The 18,180-nt window shown below is 39.2% G+C and overlaps 1 protein-coding gene across 1 annotated transcript in view; it reads right to left on the minus strand.

Annotated features, from left to right (window-relative positions):
* The window catches only part of DNAJC12 (DnaJ heat shock protein family (Hsp40) member C12), a 42,480-nt gene extending 24,522 nt beyond the window's left edge, over positions 1 to 17,958 (minus strand). Inside the window, exons 1-3 of the mRNA XM_036734164.1 lie at positions 17,702 to 17,958; positions 13,069 to 13,147; positions 3,109 to 3,248 (exon numbers count right to left, since the gene is read on the minus strand). Of these exons, the coding sequence (XP_036590059.1) occupies positions 3,109 to 3,248; positions 13,069 to 13,147; positions 17,702 to 17,779 (297 nt within the window). The 5' untranslated portion in view covers positions 17,780 to 17,958. The remainder of the gene's footprint in view (positions 1 to 3,108; positions 3,249 to 13,068; positions 13,148 to 17,701) is intronic.
* Between the last annotated feature and the right edge of the window lie 222 nt (positions 17,959 to 18,180).

Genomic DNA, 18,180 nt, shown 5'->3' on the forward strand with positions numbered 1-18,180 from the left:
GGTATCGATTTCTAGGGTGGTGGAGGGAAGAGGGAAGAAAGAAAGGAAAAAAATAGATTTACAGTTTCATGTGCAATCATCTTTTTATTATACTATGTTATGGAAAGGCTTGTTTTATTCCATAAATTAAAAATAAAATAAATAAATGTGGGAAAAATCTCGGTGTGGGAATTTACACCTTGGAAATATGCAAATACTCCAAATCAGGGCTTGATTTATTAAACTTAAGGAAGTGACAATCATGCCCACTAAACTAACAGTGTGGCATGCATACATTTCTGTTCTGAAAGTGTAATAGGTATTTACCAACAGGCCCCTGAACATCTCCCATCTCCTCCATTACACTATAAGCCCCTTGAGAACAGGGACTGTATTTTACCTTTTTTATATCCACACACAATCCAAGGCACATAGTAGACACTTAATAAGTGCTTGTTAACTGATGACTCAATGCTTTTGCACCATCTATCCCTGGAATGTTCTCCCTCTACAACTCCACCTCACAGAATCTCTGATTTTCATCAGGAATCAGCACAAGTGACACTTAGAAGAGTCATTTTCTGGTCCACCCAGGGCAGTGCTTTCCCATACAAAGTTACCTTTTAATGTGTCTTATATGTACCTCTGTAAATGCATGTTGTCTCTCTCATTAGAATGTAACAGTATTGTCTCTCTTTCCTTACTATTATTCTGCAAGAAATGATAAAGGGGGTAAAGAGATTCAGAGATACTTTGTATGAACAGATGTATAATGAAGTGAGCAGAGCAAGAAGAATATTTTATACAATAATAACATTGTAAGAAGAAACAACTTTCAGAGACTTAAGAACTCCAAAGCAACCACCAGCCATGATTACAGAGAACCAGTGATGAATGCTACCCACCTCCTAATAGAGAGGTGATTAAATATGGAGAATTAGATGCACGTTTTTGTTTCACTTGACTTTGTACATTTGTTACAAGGGTATTATGTTGTTTGTTTCAGGCAGGAGAACGGGAGGGAAGGAAAATTTTTTAAAAAAATTAAGAACACAACCTCCCCGAACATTGAATAGACTTAGCTCTTCTCAGCAATGCAAGGATCTAAGACAACTCCAAAAGACTCATGATGGAAAATGTTATCCACATCCAGATGGTATCTGAATGCAGATCAAATCAGACTATTTTCTCTTTTTTTTTCTTATATTTTTTCCTTTGGTTCTGATTCTTCTTTCATAACATGACTAATGTAGAAATATGTTTAATATAATTGTACATGTATAGCCTGTATCAGATTGCTTGCTGTCTTGGGGAGGGGGTGGGAAGGGAGGGAGAAAAAAAATTTGAAACTCAAAATCTTATAAAAGTGAATTTTTAAAACTATCTTTACATATAATTGGAAAAAATAAAATATTGTTAAGTGGAAGAAAATAAATAATATAACCTCCTCAAGGGCAGGAACTATTTCTCCTTTTTTCCTTAGCATTTACCACAGAGCACTTAATAAATGCTTATTGATTGGTTGAAACCCAACTGAGATTAAGGGAAATCCCATTGTCAAAAATGAATGGCTAACAAAGGGTTACGAATAATTAGCATGTAGCTATGAATATTGCAGTCAAAAATTGAAATTGAATTAGTAAAGCTTTCAGCTATTTTGCATCCTTCATCTGGAAAAGTCTTGCAAAATCAATACAGATTCTTGACCAAAGCTCCTTGGTCAGTTCCCAAAGGAAAATAGATGCCTTTGGCAGGTTATGCAAAGTATCCAGGAACAGACCACTGTCCTTCAGCCTTTTCTACATCAGAATCAATTCCAGGCCACCATACATAGCTTCTAGCCAAAGCCTTGTGTTGGCAACCAAAAATGGGCTCCTTAGCACTTAGTCAACAAGTGCCCTTGACTAGTTTGGCTTTTTCCCCTGAACTGAATGCTGTTTGTATGTTGGGTTGGAGTAAGCTTGTCGGCCCCTTCACCTTGCTTCCCTTGCTTAAGCAGATTGAAAGAACCTGTGCTTTCCCCGGCGTACCTTACACCCCCACAGAAGCCGGATGGTTAAAAACAGCTTCCCTTGGAGCCAGAGGCTGCTATACCTACAGCCACAGCTGAAGCTGAAGCTGGAGCTGCCAGTAGCAGAGCTGACCTATGGGAGGAAGCTGAACAAGGACTTGAGGCCAGCGGGTAATCTTTTTACCATAGAGGGGGAAGCATGATTTTGCTTTACACCATCATGCTTCTCTGTGGCCTCCTGGTTACTCTTGTGAGGTGTACTTATTGGGCCTGGAAGCTTTTGATCAATATATCAAAATGGGGTTGCTGGTTCATGGGTTGGTTACTGTGGAGCCTAAATATATGTTTTGATTCTTCTGCCTCCTACTTTGAGAGTTTCTTGTATCCGGCGGTTCCGAACCTTTCAGACATATATATGATCCTCTTTGAGATTATAAACTCTGCCCTCCTAATACAAGCCTTCATACAAACTGTTCTTGGATGTGCTGCCTGTAGTATGAACAAGGCAACATGATGAATATTGCTGACATAATAATAAAATTTCTCCCTCCAAAAAGGCAATTCATATCGGTGGAACACGTTGACAGCTTGTTAACAGCTTGATTTACTAAGGCAATGTCTGTGCTTTGCCAATTTTTAAATGCTCAATTCTAGTGATAGGCAAGTTCTATCATTTGCTGTGTGACCTTGGGTAAGTCTCAAGGATCCAGTTTCCTCAGGTGGAAATGTAGGAGATTGAATTAGATGACCCCTGAGGTACTTTCTAGCTCAAGATCTAGGATCCTATGATCCTGTTCACTGACTGGTAGAGTCAATGAGAGTGAGGACATGCATTTATCAAACCAACCAAAGTAATCCCAAAAATCTCAAGTGAGTCTGCAGCAGCTATCAAATTACCCAGGTGGTAAGTAGCAGTGCCGAGACTTGAACCTTGCACCCCAAGTCCAAATACAGGATACAATGACCCAACAAATAATGCATAGTGGCGCATTTTACAATGAGGTCCACTTCTTTCATACTAGGTGATTAGACTTCTTCTCCACCATTGGCCTTTAAAGAAAGACAAAGATGTACTCTACGGTCTACATACCACATGACCATCAAAGAAAGAATCCTACCGTTTTGACTGAGCTACTCAGAGCTTCCCACTGGTGGAAAGGGATAGGAATCCTGCTTCTCTTCCAGTAGTCATAGTGATCCCGACTCTCTTTATTGGTCAGGATATCCTTGGCCTTCTGGAGCTTCTGGAAATTCTCCACTGGGATAAAAAAAAAGGCAAATGAAAAATACTTTTCTCTTAGGAAATTACTTTAAATCCCTAAAGTGTGTTTCTATGCTTTTGACCCAATGTGTATGAAGAAAGAGCATGCTCCTATGGAGACAGCCCACTAACCTCCTCATTTATGGCAGGGTTATGCGATTCTCTGAAATCTCTTCTGTTCTAGGTAGGAGTAAGGCCAGCTACCAAATAGGAATAATGGGGAGGGGAGGGGAGGGAAAACAAGTATAAATGAATCATGTAAGAGTCCACTTCAATTCATCAGTGACTTATTAAACATGAGACAAAAACCAAAGCAGCACCTGCCCTCAAAGAGCTTATATTCTAGTATAGGGATATAGCAGATACAAGATAAATTGAGAAGAGAAGGTCAAGGGTTGAGGGGAATTGAGTCAGGAAAAGTTTTACAAAGGATATGGTACCTGCACAAAGCCAGGCAAGGGAAAGAACCAGAAGAAGAATTGATTAAGTGCCTACTTTGTGCTAGGCACCATGCTCGGAACTTTACAAATATTATCCCATTTGATCCTTACAACATCCCTAAGAGCTAGGTGCTATTATTATGCTCCTTTTACAGCTGAGAAAACTGAGCAGAATGAGGTTAAGTTGCCCAGGATCAAACAGCTAGTAAGGGTCTGAGCAGCCTTTGAACTCAGGTCTTCCTGATTCCAGGCCCAGAACTAGCTTCTATGCCATTATGTTGCCTAGGAATTGGCATGTCAAGTTTGGGCAATCATCAATCAATTATCGAACATGTATTTAATAACCAACAAAGGGGTTAGGCTCCCTGTGCCCAGGACTAGAACCAGTACATGTGCTTGGGTCCAGACTGAGGGGCTCCTTTGGAGTAGGGGGAGTGCCTTGGCTGTGTTATTTTACATACATATGTGTGTCTCACCCCCACCCCCACTGGAATGGCAACTCCATGAGGATAGGCACTTCTCTGCATCTTCTCTAAGCCAGTGTTTTCTCCAGGACACAGCAAAGTACTTTAGAGCATCAGTTCTTGACTTTGTTTGAGTCTCAGACCCCTTTGGAAATGTGGTAAAGCCTGTGGACTCCTCAGAATATTTGTTGCCTATATTTGTAATTGAAGGAAATGCTAAATTTCAGTTATATGTTAGTGAAAATAAAGCTGTAATTTTTTTCTCATTTGAATTCATGGGCCCCTTGGGGGGGAGGTGTCAATGGATCCTCAGTTTAAGAACCCCTACTCTAGGGTCATACAGTGGAGACTCAACATTTGTTGAGTTGGGTGTATGTTCACCAGGCTGATATTTCCCTCCTACCACAGGCACAAAGGTTATAGAGTTTTTCTAGCATTGTGAGTTATGAATTATGAGTTATGAGTCACCCTCACATAGTGCAAGATGGAGACAATATCATTTGGGTTTTCCAGCAGGAAAGTTTGAGCGTCTATGAATGTTGATCACCAAGCAACATTGATAAACAAAGATCGAAAGACAGATTATCTTTGCTGGAAAGCTGTCCTCCCTTTTCTCTCCCTTCCTTCCCCTCCCTCCCCACTGTAGAAGATAAAAGCCAATTTCATTTGATGTATGTCTTTCAATATATGAAGTAATCAAGTGAATCACATAAGATAAACATTCCTGTCTGCAGAAAGTGGGTTTTTGTTAATCAACCACAGGAACAAATCATGTGGAAGAGTCTTAAAAGGGACAATAAAACCAAAGGCTTTAACCTCTGCTCTGCTGCAGGGCTAGGTGGGCTTCTTGGTGGGTTCTGCCTATTTCAATGTGCAAGTCTGTGTCACTGCCTCATTTCTCACTTCTGCCAAATTAAAATCATCGAAAAGCTTGATTTCATTGATTAGGAAGGGAGGGCAATGTGCCTGTTGTAGTTGGCTTAAGAGTCTGTGTTATTTTTCAGGCAATTGAGGTTAATTGACTTGTCCGGGATCACACAGCTAGTAAGTGTCTTAAGGCCAGATTTGAACTTAGGTCCTCCAGATTCCAAGGCCAGTATTCTATCTGCTGCACCACCTAGCTGGCTCTAGCTTAAGGTTTCAAGGGAAAGAGACTGGTCATATTCAGCAAACTTACTTTACCACAATATATGGATGCAAAATGGAACATACACGTGCATAACAGAGTGTGGCGACTTATGGGGCCCAGCTGGTCTGGGCTCTGGTAGATACTGCGGCACACACAGACTAGGAGCACATCAGCTCTACTCAAGGCTGGACAAATATCTGAGCAGTCCACTGCAGTGCATCAAAGACCCACATTTAGGGCTGAAAGACATCAGAGGTTATGTCATCCAAATGCCCAATGATGGATGAGCAGACTGAGGCTCAGGAAGATAAGGTCATTTGGCCAAGACCATATTGGCCTTAAGTTGCAGAGGCAAGACTCAAACTTAGATCCCTTCTTTCCATTATACCAAGCTGCTTATCCTTTGGTTATAGACTATTTTCAAGGCTGGATTAATAATAATTGCTTTGCTTTAATCCATAAAGTTGCCAAGAAAATCCCAAATAGGGTCACAAAGAATTGGATATGACTGAACAACAACAAAATCCATAAAGACATAACATAGGTTAATGCATGTAGAAAAGTGTTATCCTAAGGAAAGTATTATGATTTGATAGACAAATTTATAAGGATACTAGCACTGAATCAACATCGGAGGGGCTACGCAAAGACAGGTATATTGTTAGTAAAGCTATAAACTGGCATAATCATTCCAGATACAAATTCAGAATTACTTAAGGAAAATGATTCAACTTTTTGTACTTGTTGACCCAACAGCACTACTGCTGGGCATAAACCCCAAAGAAGTCAAAGAGAACAACAACACCTAATCGATACCAAAAAATTGATTACTGAATTCTTTGTGGTAACAAAGACCTGGAAATAAAGTGAGTGTCCATTGTTTGGGTAATAGGTAAATAAAATTATGGGATATACCTTCTCCCAGAGAGGTGATGAACTCAGGGTTTAGAATGAGACATAATACTTTTGGATAGAGCCAATGTGGCAATTTATTTTGTTTGACTGCATATTTGCTACAAGGATTTTGTTTTTCTTGGTTTTTTTTTCCCTCAATGGGGAGAGGTAGCAGGAAGAAGGGAAACTATAATTGTTAAATTAAAGATTAAATTGATTTGTAAGACCTATGGGATATGAATATAATTTTTTGTTTGTTTCTTAGGTTGAACAGGAAGACAGCAGGCTGGATTGTCTTCAGGAAATCACAAAACTCTTTTAATGATTCCAGGCTTCTCATGGAATCCATTTCTGCCCTGTTGATGCAGCCACTCCACCGAGACCATACTCAGAAGAAATCAGGTTACTGGACTCATTTCTTTACTCCCTGGGACCATAGTCCACCCTGACTCCTTCCCTAGAGTAGCCTCCCCCCATTATCTTTCCACCTCCCATTCTGAGAATTGTAATCAAACCATTGCTTCTTGAAATGGCATGTCAATGCACTTTGCTATGGCTGCACTTGCTATTTCTGTAACTTTCCAGATCAAAATTCCCTTCCCTGGCCATCATTCATTCAATCGGTTAATTAAGAAACATGTATCAAGTACCTACTAAGTGCCAGGCACTACACTAAGCACTAGGATACAAAGGGGGATACAAAGACAGTCCCTGACCTTGAAGAGTTTACAATCTAATTCCCCAATATGTGTTGTCTTCCCCTATTAGAATTTAAGTTTCTTGAGGGCAGGGCCTGTCTGATTTGCTTGTAATTTTATTCCCAGTATTTATTGTGTGTGAGGCACAGAACTAAATGCCTAATAAATGGTTTTTCACTAATTCATTCATAGAAACAAAAGCCTATCATTTTAATACTGCCATCCTGCCACTGTTACCATATGGCAACAAGCCATAGAATACAACAGAGTTAAAAATGGTTATTACAAAGGGCAATGGAAAGGCATGAAGTGAATACCCTCAAGATTAAAAATAGAACCAAGAAGGAAAATCAAAAAAGAACAGGAATGATGGATGTCATCAATGAAATATATGATAGGAAAAGAGGTTGCTCAAGAGGCAAGGGCAAGAGATGGTGGATATTCCTCTGGAACCTTCAAAATGTCAGAGAGAAGATCAGGCTTCTAACCTGTTGGGTGGATCCTGTTGGGAGAAGTCACAGAAGACCCTACAGAAGAATCACATAGGATAGGAAGAGTTGCATTCTACATTACTGGGGAAAACTTCCAAATAGATGAAATCATGGATCTATTGGGGTATGGATATGATGGAATAATATTGTACAATAAGAAATGACAGAAATACAGGAATCAGAGAAACATGTGAAAATGCAAAGTCAGCAAACTCCAAAGTCAATATATGAAATTACTACAATAATGTAATTAAAAAGATCACTAAAAGGGAATCCAAACCCAGGGGTGCCATGATACCAAGGAGGTCATTGATAAAAAAAGAAAGTCCAAATATATGCCAAAGTATTTATAGCCACATTTTTTTATGGTAGCAAAGAACTGAAAACAAAGTCAATGCCCACCAATTGTGGAATGGCAGAACAAATTGTGGTACATTAATGTAATGTGACTGTGCTGCAAGAAACAGCAAATAAGATGACTACATGCATTGGTAACTAAGGTGGGGCTCCAGGTGGGGCCAATGAAGGGAGGTCTGATTATATCTTCACTCCCAAGTAGGCCCAAAATCCTTAGCTACTAGGTGCTAAACCTATGTGGGCATGAAGCCCTCCAGGGTCCTAAGGGGAGTTGCTAAGACCAGAGCTAATAGTAAGAGCTTAAGTTATGGTCACTCAGATGATGTTTGATGATGCTAAAGAATGCATAAAAAGATAGAACAGAGCTATTTGCTTAGGGCTCTCACTCTTGGTGGAGTGCTGATGTGGAGACTCTGGGCAGCTGCAGTTAAGAGCCCTCCAGCTTGTAAACCTGGATGTTCAGACTTTGTTAAATTCTGGTAACTATGCATTGAGATTTGAATCAGACAAGGTCTGTCCATGTTTGTAATTTGTTTGTATTTGCTCTGAAGCTCAGGGTGCTGGCTTTTCCCCTTGAGCTGAGTGAATGATATTTTTATGTTGGATTAAAGTAAGATTGTTAACCCCTTAACGTTGCTTTCCTTAGTAAAGCAGATCAAAAGAACTTGGGCTTGCAGCATTCTGTGTGCTGGTTGTTATTGGTTTTATACAACCACAGTAGCTGCTAGCAGATTGTTGAAACACTACAGAAGAGCAAGCAAGCAAGGACTTACATGAACTGATTCAGAGTGAAGTAAGCAGAACTAAGAAAACAATACACACAATGAATACACCAATGTAAATGGTGCACCACAAAACAATGGAAGATAAATGCTGCAAAATTACAAAGAATAGATTTGGTCCCAAAGTAAAGCTCTAAGAAGACATCATCAACTCACTCCTTTGCACAGGTGGGAGGTCTGTGGGCATGGGACATTGCATATATTTTCAGACTTCGTCAACATATTGATCAGTTTTGCTGGGGTGTTTTTTTTCTATTTTTATTTTCTTTAAACATATTGTTTCTTATATGAGGTGGCTCTCTGAAAGGTTGGAGGTGAAGAGATACCAGGACAAACTAAATCCACTGAGGAAAGGTAGCTTCAGGACTATATAAGGAGTCTGGCAGAAAGCTTCACTGCACCTAAGGGAACTTCATGAGGGCCCCCATAGTAAGAGAAAAGGACTTGAAACAGATTTTGAATAACATCCGCGACATAATGCTCAAAATTTGAGCCCACTTTCCCCCAGAATATCTGCATGTCCTCGTGGGAGAGAATGCCTCCAGTTTAAGGGAATGTTTTTGTGCGGACTATTTTATTGCACTGCCTTAATAAATGCCAGTTTCTCAAAGCTAATTAAGCCTGCCTGGCTAATTGATATCAACTGATAATTAATGGGCGAAGCGCATTGTTAGGGGCTTATGAGCCCTAGCCTTAGAAAGATACCCCTAGTCCTTCAAGGTCCCCCAGAATCCTGAGCAGGGAAAAGAGCAGCAGTTTAAGGGGATCTTCCTACCTGTTCATGCTTGGGAGGTTTGGAAGAGTGAGCACAGAGCCTGGAATGCACCAGGATTGCAATAGTGACATTTTCTAATCTATCTCATTGTAGGTATTCCCTACACCAATGAAATCATAAGTCCAGGCAACACAGAGCCAGAACTAGGTAGGAATCTGATAAAGTTAGAAAATGAAGGGCAAGAGTAAGAAAATGAAGAACTGACAAAAAACAGATATAACCCTTAAATTTACTCATCTGTGGACATGTCATATGACCCTGGTAGAATGTAAGCTCCTCAAGGGCAAGCCTTGTCTCACTTCTGTATTTGTGTCCTATGTGCCTATCACAGTGCTGAGCACATAGTAGGCACTTAATAAATTTGATTTATCAAAGCTATCCCATCTCTCTAAACCTTCTTTTCTTCACCTGCAGAATAGAAGTCATTAGTTATACCTTCTATTTCACAAGGTTGTTGTGGGGAAAACATCTTGTTAACTTTAAATTGTCACAGAAATTTTTGTGAGCTATTCATTTTGTTTTTAAAAGTCTCTTGCTTCTATGTTGGCCCAAGACTAGTGTATATGTGTGGAAAGGAACTCCACTGTTTCCCAAACTAGTCCCTTCAACAGCAAGCCTGTAGCAACAGCATCAAAATCAACCCCAAATTCAAATTTCCTCATTCTAGGGCCCAATCCATGCCAGATCAGAATGACAAACATTCATCATTGTTATGTTCAGGATTTCTGAAATACTGAAATACCTGTCTGGGGTAAATGAACTGCCCTCAGTTTGGTTTGGGTTTTTGGAGAGATGGCTGATGATGGATACAGAAATGATGCATTCGCTATCAGATTTGGCTTCTCTGTTGGTTGGTTTTATTTAATTGTTTTTCATAGAATCACAAAACTTGAAAATTAACTGGGATCTTAACAGTTGAGTCCATATACTGAGGAAATCCTGGCTTTTCTGCCTTACAAAAGAAGATACAGAGGGTAGGAGTGGGGGAAAGGGAGTCAAGGATATATCCAGAAATGAGTGATATAAAAATCAAATATGTGCATGTGTGTACATATACACATACACATACACACTCACACATACGTACATACATACATACATACACACATATATCCACACACAGGATAGAAGGTTAGTTAAAATAAAATATCTACCTGGGTGAAATTTTTTAAAATCATCTAAAAACATAATGTTTTTCCAACCTTAGAAAAGCATGAAATCTCTTTAATTTGCAGAACTTAATGTCTTTCCCAGTTTGGTTAAATTGGTATACTTGAAGGCCCAGAATGTAAGAATATTCTGAAATACCAAACTATAGATACTGGAAATAGTAGGACAAAAAATTTTGTTTCCATATAAACTTATAATATCTGCTTATAGAGATTTGAATTGAAAGTAATGTATACTGATAGGAGTAACTGTAGTAAAAAAGACTTTTTAATCATTAAAAATATTCATATCAGATGATACAATTGATATGCCTGGTCTTTCTAGTGTTAAATAAAATGGCTACTGTAGATGATGTAATGATTAAAGCTGGGTTTGGAGTCAGAGCACCTGTATTCAAACCTCACTTTTGTTACCCCATCTGTGACTTTGGGCAGATTGCTTCCCCTCGGCTAGAAAATGCAGGTCTTGGGTTGGAGGACCTCTGAGGTCCGGGAGGGCCAAGGTCACAGCATCCCAGGAAGTCAGAGTGGGTTCTATGACAAGTCCATTGACGGACTGAGTCACCTATTTAATTTAATAATACAAGAGAAGATATGAACATGGATATCCCCTCACTTTGAACAATATTTATTCAGCATCAGGTTTTATTGAACAAGGAATATTGAGCAAAGCCTGTCTCCATGGCAATCAGAAGTGACAAGGATCAAACCAGAATCGGTGACGCACTCTGATGTTTTCTAGAATCATGCAGATGCTACCATAAGTCAAGCTTCACTGAAAAAAAAATCTGCTTTGTTTTGTTTTGAAAGTGCTTCTCAAATATTTATCCTTGCTTAATTATTTCTATTCAAGGACATTAACCTAATTTTTAGTTGCTCAACTCCTCAGTCAGACAGGAAATAGACTATTTCCCAGTAGTATTTGACTCACATATGCTGATGGAGATACCCAAATACCACAAAGTAAACGAGCTTATGACCATCCATCCCAACATCTACTTTCCATCCACCCTCCTGTTGCTTCTTCTGAATCTCCTGAGACCATACCCTGGGTAACAACATACTCGGGTTTTGAACCGCACATGCTGTCCTAACTGGTGAGTCAGAGAGTGAAATTACACATGACCCACTGTATCTCGCGGACCTCAGATGCAAGATCATGCTTCTTTCATATCATATCTGACCAGTCAATCCCTCTGATGGCTTTGCCATCTACCCTGCTGCATCACCATCACCACCACCCCTCCACTTCCACCTCTTACTCTGTAACCAATAATAAAACCAATATTAACATTGCTTTGGGAAAGAAAGAATCCATTGAATTCTCTAGAAACACAGAATGCTACGGCAGAAGTACTCGGTTGAAATGAAAAAATAGCAGAAAAGGTCACTATTGCAATGCTAATAATTAAGCAAAATAGAAGAAATAAAATTGGAATAGAAATAATTTGTTCTGTACCACACGTTCTGGAATTTGAGGGTGAGTAGGTCTAATTAGAAGAGGAAGTAGAGAGAGATGGTTGTTTTTGGAGTTTACGAAGTAAATGGATATTGCTGGATTCTACCAAGAGCTTTAGATTTTTGGGAATGTTTTATCGATGTATTTTGTTTTTATATCAGTCATTTTTGGATCCTTCCCTTTATCTCTGTTGAACTCTACTTTGACAAAAGACAAAAAAACCAGCTAACAGAGTGACCCTTTTGGCTATTTTTTTCATTTCAATTGTATATTTAAATCTATAGGTCAGCCTTGGTACCTCACCACCATTTTAGTACCATTTCTCTGGAAAAATGAACCATGACTTAAGGGATGCTAATGACCACTACAGTTGCTACACTCTCCAAATAACTTATGATCTGTGGCATTATTTTCATCTATCAATCGAGCATTTATTAAGAACCTACTTCGTGCCAGGGCCTCCAGTATGACCCTGGGCAAATCACTTAACCCCTGTCTACCTCCACTTCTTCAACTGAAAAGTAGCGAAAATAAAAACACCTACCTCCTAGGCAGGGTCATCTGGTGGGAAAAAAATAAGATCATATTTATAAAGCACTTTGTGCAGGGCCTGGCACAGAGTAGGAGCTTAATAAATGTTAGTTTCCTTTCTTCCTTGCTAGCACATGTGCTAGGTACATGGCGATAAGAACTGAACCTGAGATTTCAGTGGTATAGAATTCCCAAATGAATAAACACCTTCTACTAAGTCATGTCAACAAATATTTATTAGGTGCTTACTATGTTCCAGCAGAAGGAAAGGAAAGGGAAGGGGAAAAGACCCAGTTGTCCACTAATTATAAGGACTAAGCATAGCCCTGAAAAAAGAAATAAGAAAATGTACTTTCCTCTCTTCATTAGAGGAATAGAAGACTATGGGTATAGAACACTGAATACAGTGTAAGACTCAGTTAATGTGTTATTTTGTGAAATTGTTCTTTTTCAGTTTTTGAAAAATTCTTTGATACAAGGTATTACTCTCTTGGTAGGAGAAAGATAAGGGATATGTTTGAAAGTGAAGGCAATGTATGAATGGAAGATAGCAATATAATTTTTAAAACTAATTTTTGTTAATAAGAAACATGTTTACATTTTAATTATTTATAATGAAAAAAACTACCTGCTTGGGGGTCTTCAGGGTTCTTATCAGGATGACATTCAAGAGCTCTGACCTTGAATTCTGCCAGGATTTGGTCAACCTGAAAGAAAATTGATACTTCAATCAACAAGGTTATCGATGAATATAGCACTTGTATATCAGCTTTTTCAACTCTTCACTAAAACAAGTCATACTCTTGGGAGGCAGAATGTGTAAGGGAAAGATTCTTGTTGCTAGATTCAAGAAGGACCAGGATTCTCCACATCCTGCCATGGAAGTCACTTACGCCTTCTGTTCCTTACTTTCGTAATTCATAAAATGGTGAGCAGAGTTGAAGGAACTTCTCCCAGAGGCCACAGAGTCCAACCCCAACCTGAGCAAGAATCTCCTCCCATACTGTTGTCATAACCTTCAAGTCCCGTAATCCTTCTGCCCCAGGACAGTCCTCCAAGGACTTGAAGTCAGTTTCCAGGCTCATCTCTAGTTCATCTGCCCCTCATGTGGCCTGAGCTCAAAGCCTTCCTCCATGCTAGCTGGTCACCTCTGAAAATTCACCAACTCACACATGTCCCTCCTAAAAGATGGTGTCTAGACTTGAACACAATATACAACATGTGGTAACTAGGACAATATTGCCTGTGGTACTACCATAGAGAGTTATTGTGATGACGATACAAGAATATGTATGTTAAATGAAAATTATCAGCCTGTCTCATTTGTTTCCAGAAAGAGGCTTCCTTCAGTGAACAAAGACCAGAAAGCTATTTATCACTATGTCACTATTCAAATAGCAGGCCTTTATATCAGTTTAGCCAAATGGTAAATTTACTTTGTATTTATTTTATACATATTCCAAATTACTTTGTATTTACTTATCTGTATCTTTTGCACCCCACCCCACTCCCAACCAGTAAAATATAAGCTTCTTGAAGTCAGGGACTTTCTTTCTGGTGTTTGTTCAATGCAATGACCACTGGGAGGCTTACAAAGCCTCATGTCAGTCATCATAGATCATAGATGCAGAAGGAAACATATACACTTTCTGACTCAACTGAAACAACAAAAGCTTGTTTTGCTTGATTACAAGAATTGGTTGCAAGGGAAGAGAAGAATTAGCAGTGATGTAAAAAAAATCTAGGAAAAAGAAGACTGTCAATGAAACAATTTTAAAATACACAGTGGAGTGGAAAATGAAGTTCAGAAGGGGAATCAAACAATGCTAGCCCTACATTAAACTTACCATATGTTTTTTTAACAAGCTGAATGAGTTGAGTCATGGTTTCATACACAATCCACTTTTTCTGACTTTATATATGAAAAGTTCCAGTTGGTTGAGGATTTTCTAATTCATGATTTTAAAAAGTTTAATAAAAAAAATAAAATCCATGGAAGCCTTCTAACTCAACACAGATAGGTTCACAATCCAAGCAGAAAACAGAAGGCAGGAAGAAATGCAGACAAAATCATAGGGAAGAGTAGACAAAGGCACCTCTCTTAATGCTAAGGAAAAATTTCTTAGATGAATGAGATAAGAAATATGACACATCACTCAAAGGATCAGCAATAAGCCTATGGGTGATATTTTGGCTCCTTCTTAACCACCAGGGACTGTTTCACTTTGGGTGCTAACACACTGCTTGTCCCCTAGCAGGTGCTTAGTAAATAAATGCTTAGTTGTTTGTAACACAAGGTTTAAGAGGTGGGGCTATATGTATGTTCGTCCTTTGTTTTCGAAGAGGACCATGACATCAGAGAAATGATGACATGACTTGCAGTTGACTTTGATTTGAGTGAGGGAGGGCTGGGCAAGGTCACCAGCCTCACTTTCTCCTCCAGAGCCATCTGGGTCCAGTGGCCTGATATTCACCAGGATGACTGGAGATGACCCAGGATGCATCGGGATGCGCTGGCCCTTTCAGGCTAAGGTCTTTTCAGGTTCTCAGTTTGAGTGAGGTAACACCGTTCAATTAATAGGCCTCTTTAAGTAGGTAATCAAGGGATGGCCCCTTTAATCAAAACTCCAAAAAAAAAAATTAAACTGGGAGGGGAAGACCCTCAGGGTTCCTGGCCAAAAGAAAAACAATCGGGACAGCTAGGTGATTCAGCTAGTAGAGCACTGGCCTTGAGTCAAGACGAACTGAGTTCAAGTCTGGCCTCAGACACTTGACACATTTACTAGCTGTATGACCTTGGGCAAGTCACTTAACCCCAACTGCCCTGCCTTACACCCTCAGGAAACAATTACTATTTAGTATTTACATTCACTCTGTGTTAGAAATCTATTATCAAATCTATGAGCAAAATGCTTTCCAGACTCTGTCTCTTTTGATGGTCACCACAAAACAAGAAGTGATGGTGAGCCTCGTTTTACAGACATTTTACAGGTCATAGAACCTAAGAAAGGTCACCGGGCTTTCTTGGGATGACACAGCAAGGCTCAGAGGTGGAGTTTGAACCTTAATTTCTTGGCTCCAAGTCCAAACCTCTATCCACTAGGCTTGTGCTACCTCCATGAACTTGAACAGACATCTAGCTAGTCCTTGTTCTGTCCACAGAATGGAACGTGTTTAATGAAATAGTTCAACATTGTATATAAAAGAGAATGGGTTATAAGTTGCTGTCGGGTTGTGTGGGGGGTTTTTTTCCTCTTTTTTCTTTTCTTTTCTTTCTTTCTTTTTTTTTTTTTTTAGAGGAGGGGAGGGAGAAAGGACCCAGATCTATGATTTCCTTGGTATAGGGAGATCCTAGGAAAGACACTCCTACATGACTACCTGCTCTACAACTGATGGTCTTAGAAAGTTGCCAGGAGGATTTGAGAGGCTGGGAGACTTGTGAGTATTTGTCAGAAGCAGAAGTTGAAAGTAGATCTTCCTAGCTCCCTTGCAGGTCTTCCTAGTGGCCAACTTCACTCTATCCCAATACTCTTTTCCTCAAAAGAGAATTACATGAGTAAAAGAAATGCTCATTGGTTGATTACACTTTATGTTAGTGATCATTAAGAGAACAAGAAGCAGGTAGGAAGGCTGTTTGAGACTATTCAAGGGGGAAGGGGAGAATCATTCCCTAGTTGTCTCCCTTCTTTGTAGAGTAAAAAGTTAATATGTCTTTAATAGTACAGATCAATAGTTTGGAGCTGGAAATCACCTTACAATTCATATTGTCCAATCCCTCCATTTTATAGATGGGGAAACTGAGGACCAGAGGTCATCTAGTCAAAAACCTATATTTTATAGATGAGCAAACTGTGGCCAGAGAGAATAAGTCATGCAGCCAGAAAGTACTACAGCAGGGGAGCCAAACTCAGGTCCTTGGATGCCATCTCATCATTCTCTCCATCCAAGAAAGTAAGCTGCCTCCCTCCAGTTGTAGACCAACTGAACCCTTACTAGAATTTTCACCAATGATTCATCTGGGAAATCATTTAATTTTACAAATTCAATTTCTGTTAAATAATTCAAAATCCTAACATAAAAAAAGAGAGGCAGTCAGGGGCTGGGGGATAGTCAAGAAGATCTGAGTTCAAGTCCCAGCTCTGACATATATCATGTGACCCTAAGCAAGTCATTTAAGCTTTTAGTGCTTCCAAGCCCTCTAAGACTATTAGTAGCAGAGAAGATGGGGATTTGCTTTAATAGAAGGGGTTTACCCAAAGGGAGTATACCAAGGTAGGCATGGGTCCTGTCCTGCCCCACCCCATTTTTTTAATCAATCTTACTATATCGTTTGATCCAATCAAAAAACATTTATCAAGCATTTACTATATGCCAGGTATCATACTAAATGCTGGGGATAAAACAAAAAGCAACAACAGCAAAAAAAAAAAAAAAGTCCCTTCTCTCAAGTAGCTTGTATTCTAATGGGAGAGACAACTCTCATGCAAATAACTATGTACATACAAGATATAAACAGCGTAAATGAAAGGTAATTTCACAAGGAACTAGAAGTTGGGGGGTCCTAAAAACACTACCTCATTCATTAAAATAGTTGGGGGGTCCTAAAAACACTACCTCATTCATTAAAATATCTCAGATCTTTGCATCTGTAAGTACATATTTAAATGGAGTATAGAAATCAGAGTCCTCGAAAAATATAGATTCTATACCATATATTACCTAATGTTCACAATCTGTGGTTTATGGTTCTGTGTGTCTATTGAGACTTCTGAGGATATCCTCTTTGTGACCTGTTCTTTAATATATGTATATATACACATCTAGGCTTTTTGTTTTTAATGTAATCTTTTGTTTTAAATCATCTTCATTTCCAAAACCCACTAATAGTTAAAAACCTCTTCAAAGGCACTTAGCATAGGTGCATTTTAATGTATAGGTGTGTATATGCCAATGTATGTGTGAATCTAGAAGCTCTTGTAATAATTAAATAGAACATTTAAGTAAAGAAACCAAAATATAGAGAAAGTCTCTTTCCCAGGTCATAAAAGATTTTATGACCATAAAGGGCTTTCTAAGCAACAGTCTTCAGGCTATTCAAACTATGTAAATGGATTACAAAATTAAAAGCTCAGAACTTTGAATTGTCCCCTTAAACGCTCTTGGGGATCTCAGGCTCTAGAGCGAGAAGGGATATCAGAGATGAGCTAGTCCCACCCCCTTCAGCTCCCAGAGGAGGAAATTAACAATGTTAATTCTCTTACCGTAGAGAGTTCGTCACATCCCAGTAACTCGTAGTAATCTTCAACATCCTCCATCCTGTAGTTCAGTATTGCATCCATTCTGCACTATCGAGACTACCAACAAGAACCACACAGCCTGAGATATATAAGAAGCTTTCCTCCAATCTCTGTTGTCCTGGTTCCAAGCAGCAGCCACCAGCTTCAAGGTGCTCAGGAGTTAATGAGCACAGATGTCATAAGAGACTCTTGGCAGCTCTCTCTTTTATTGGCTGTTTGCAAAAAAGAGAAGGAAATGGGTCCCTGATGGCTGCCCAGGATCTTTGGGATTTGTAGTTTTTGAGATTGTTTGAAGAATCTGTTTGTTGTCATAGACTCCTTTGGCGCTTTGGAGAAGCTTATAGAGCCTGTCTTAAAATAAGGTTTTTAAATGAATAAAACAAAACAAATAGGCTTAGAAAGGAAAGCAAATATATTGAAATATAGCTATCAAAATATTTTTT

Source organism: Trichosurus vulpecula, chromosome 8 (genome assembly GCF_011100635.1).
Source record: "Trichosurus vulpecula isolate mTriVul1 chromosome 8, mTriVul1.pri, whole genome shotgun sequence".
NCBI lineage: Eukaryota > Metazoa > Chordata > Mammalia > Diprotodontia > Phalangeridae > Trichosurus > Trichosurus vulpecula.